Raw genomic sequence first — 924 nt, 5'->3', positions numbered from 1 at the left:
TTACTATTATTATTATTATTATTACCATTACTATTATTATTATTATTATTATCATTACTATTATTATTTGTAGTAGTAGTAGTACCATTTGTCGTATTATTATTATTATTTTGACTATCATATGCTTGATTAATATTATTAAGATATGCTTCACCTTGTTCTATGTTTGTATCCTCATTTGTATGATTTTTTAAAAAACCCATATTCATATTATTCATAGCATAAAGATTATCACCATTAGTATTTATTAAATTATGCATATTATAATGTTGATCATTATTACTTAGAGATTCATTTACATATGAAATGTTATCTACATCATTTGTATAGTTTTTATAATTCATATTATTTAAATTGTTAGATAAATACATATTATTATTACTATTATTATTATTATTATTATTATTGTTGCTGTTGTTGTTTATATATTCATAATTAGTATGCATAAAATTATTATCCACATTAATATTATTATTATTATCATTATTTGGTATCATTTTATTATCATATATAGTTGATTTTCTTTCTTTTCTTTTTTCATCACTCATATAACTATTTCTCCTTTTTCTATTTGTATTTCCATCTTTCATTTCATATAATTTATTTTCTGTCTTTATATCCTCTTTAACAACATTATCTTTCTTTTTAGATCTTCTCTTCTTACTAATATTAGTATTGTTATTGTTACTATTCATTATATTATTATATTCCATATATTCCAAATTATTCATATTTTCTATATTTCCCATTTTTCCTTTAATAAAATAATAATCCCCCTCATTAAAATTGTTCATATTTTCTTCTTTCACATTCTTGTTAATATAACCCATCTGATTATAATTCATCATTTCATTATCTTTAATGAGATAATCAGCATTATTTGACACATTATATTTATTTATATTATCATAGATCATATTATCT

The 924-nt window shown here is 19.0% G+C and overlaps 1 protein-coding gene across 1 annotated transcript; it reads right to left on the bottom strand.

Annotated features, from left to right (window-relative positions):
• On the bottom strand, nucleotides 1-924 carry PGSY75_1146600 (CCAAT-box DNA binding protein subunit B; the record flags this gene model as incomplete). The annotated part of the gene is made up of 1 exon (XM_018786578.1): nucleotides 1-924. A coding segment is annotated over one exon (924 nt), but the record flags the coding sequence as incomplete, so codon positions are not given.

The sequence above is a fragment of the Plasmodium gaboni genome, chromosome 11 (genome assembly GCF_001602025.1).
Source record: "Plasmodium gaboni strain SY75 chromosome 11, whole genome shotgun sequence".
Taxonomy (NCBI): Eukaryota; Apicomplexa; class Aconoidasida; order Haemosporida; family Plasmodiidae; genus Plasmodium; species Plasmodium gaboni.
Note: the sequence above shows the minus strand (reverse complement) of the source record. Positions and strands in the feature narration are given on the sequence as shown.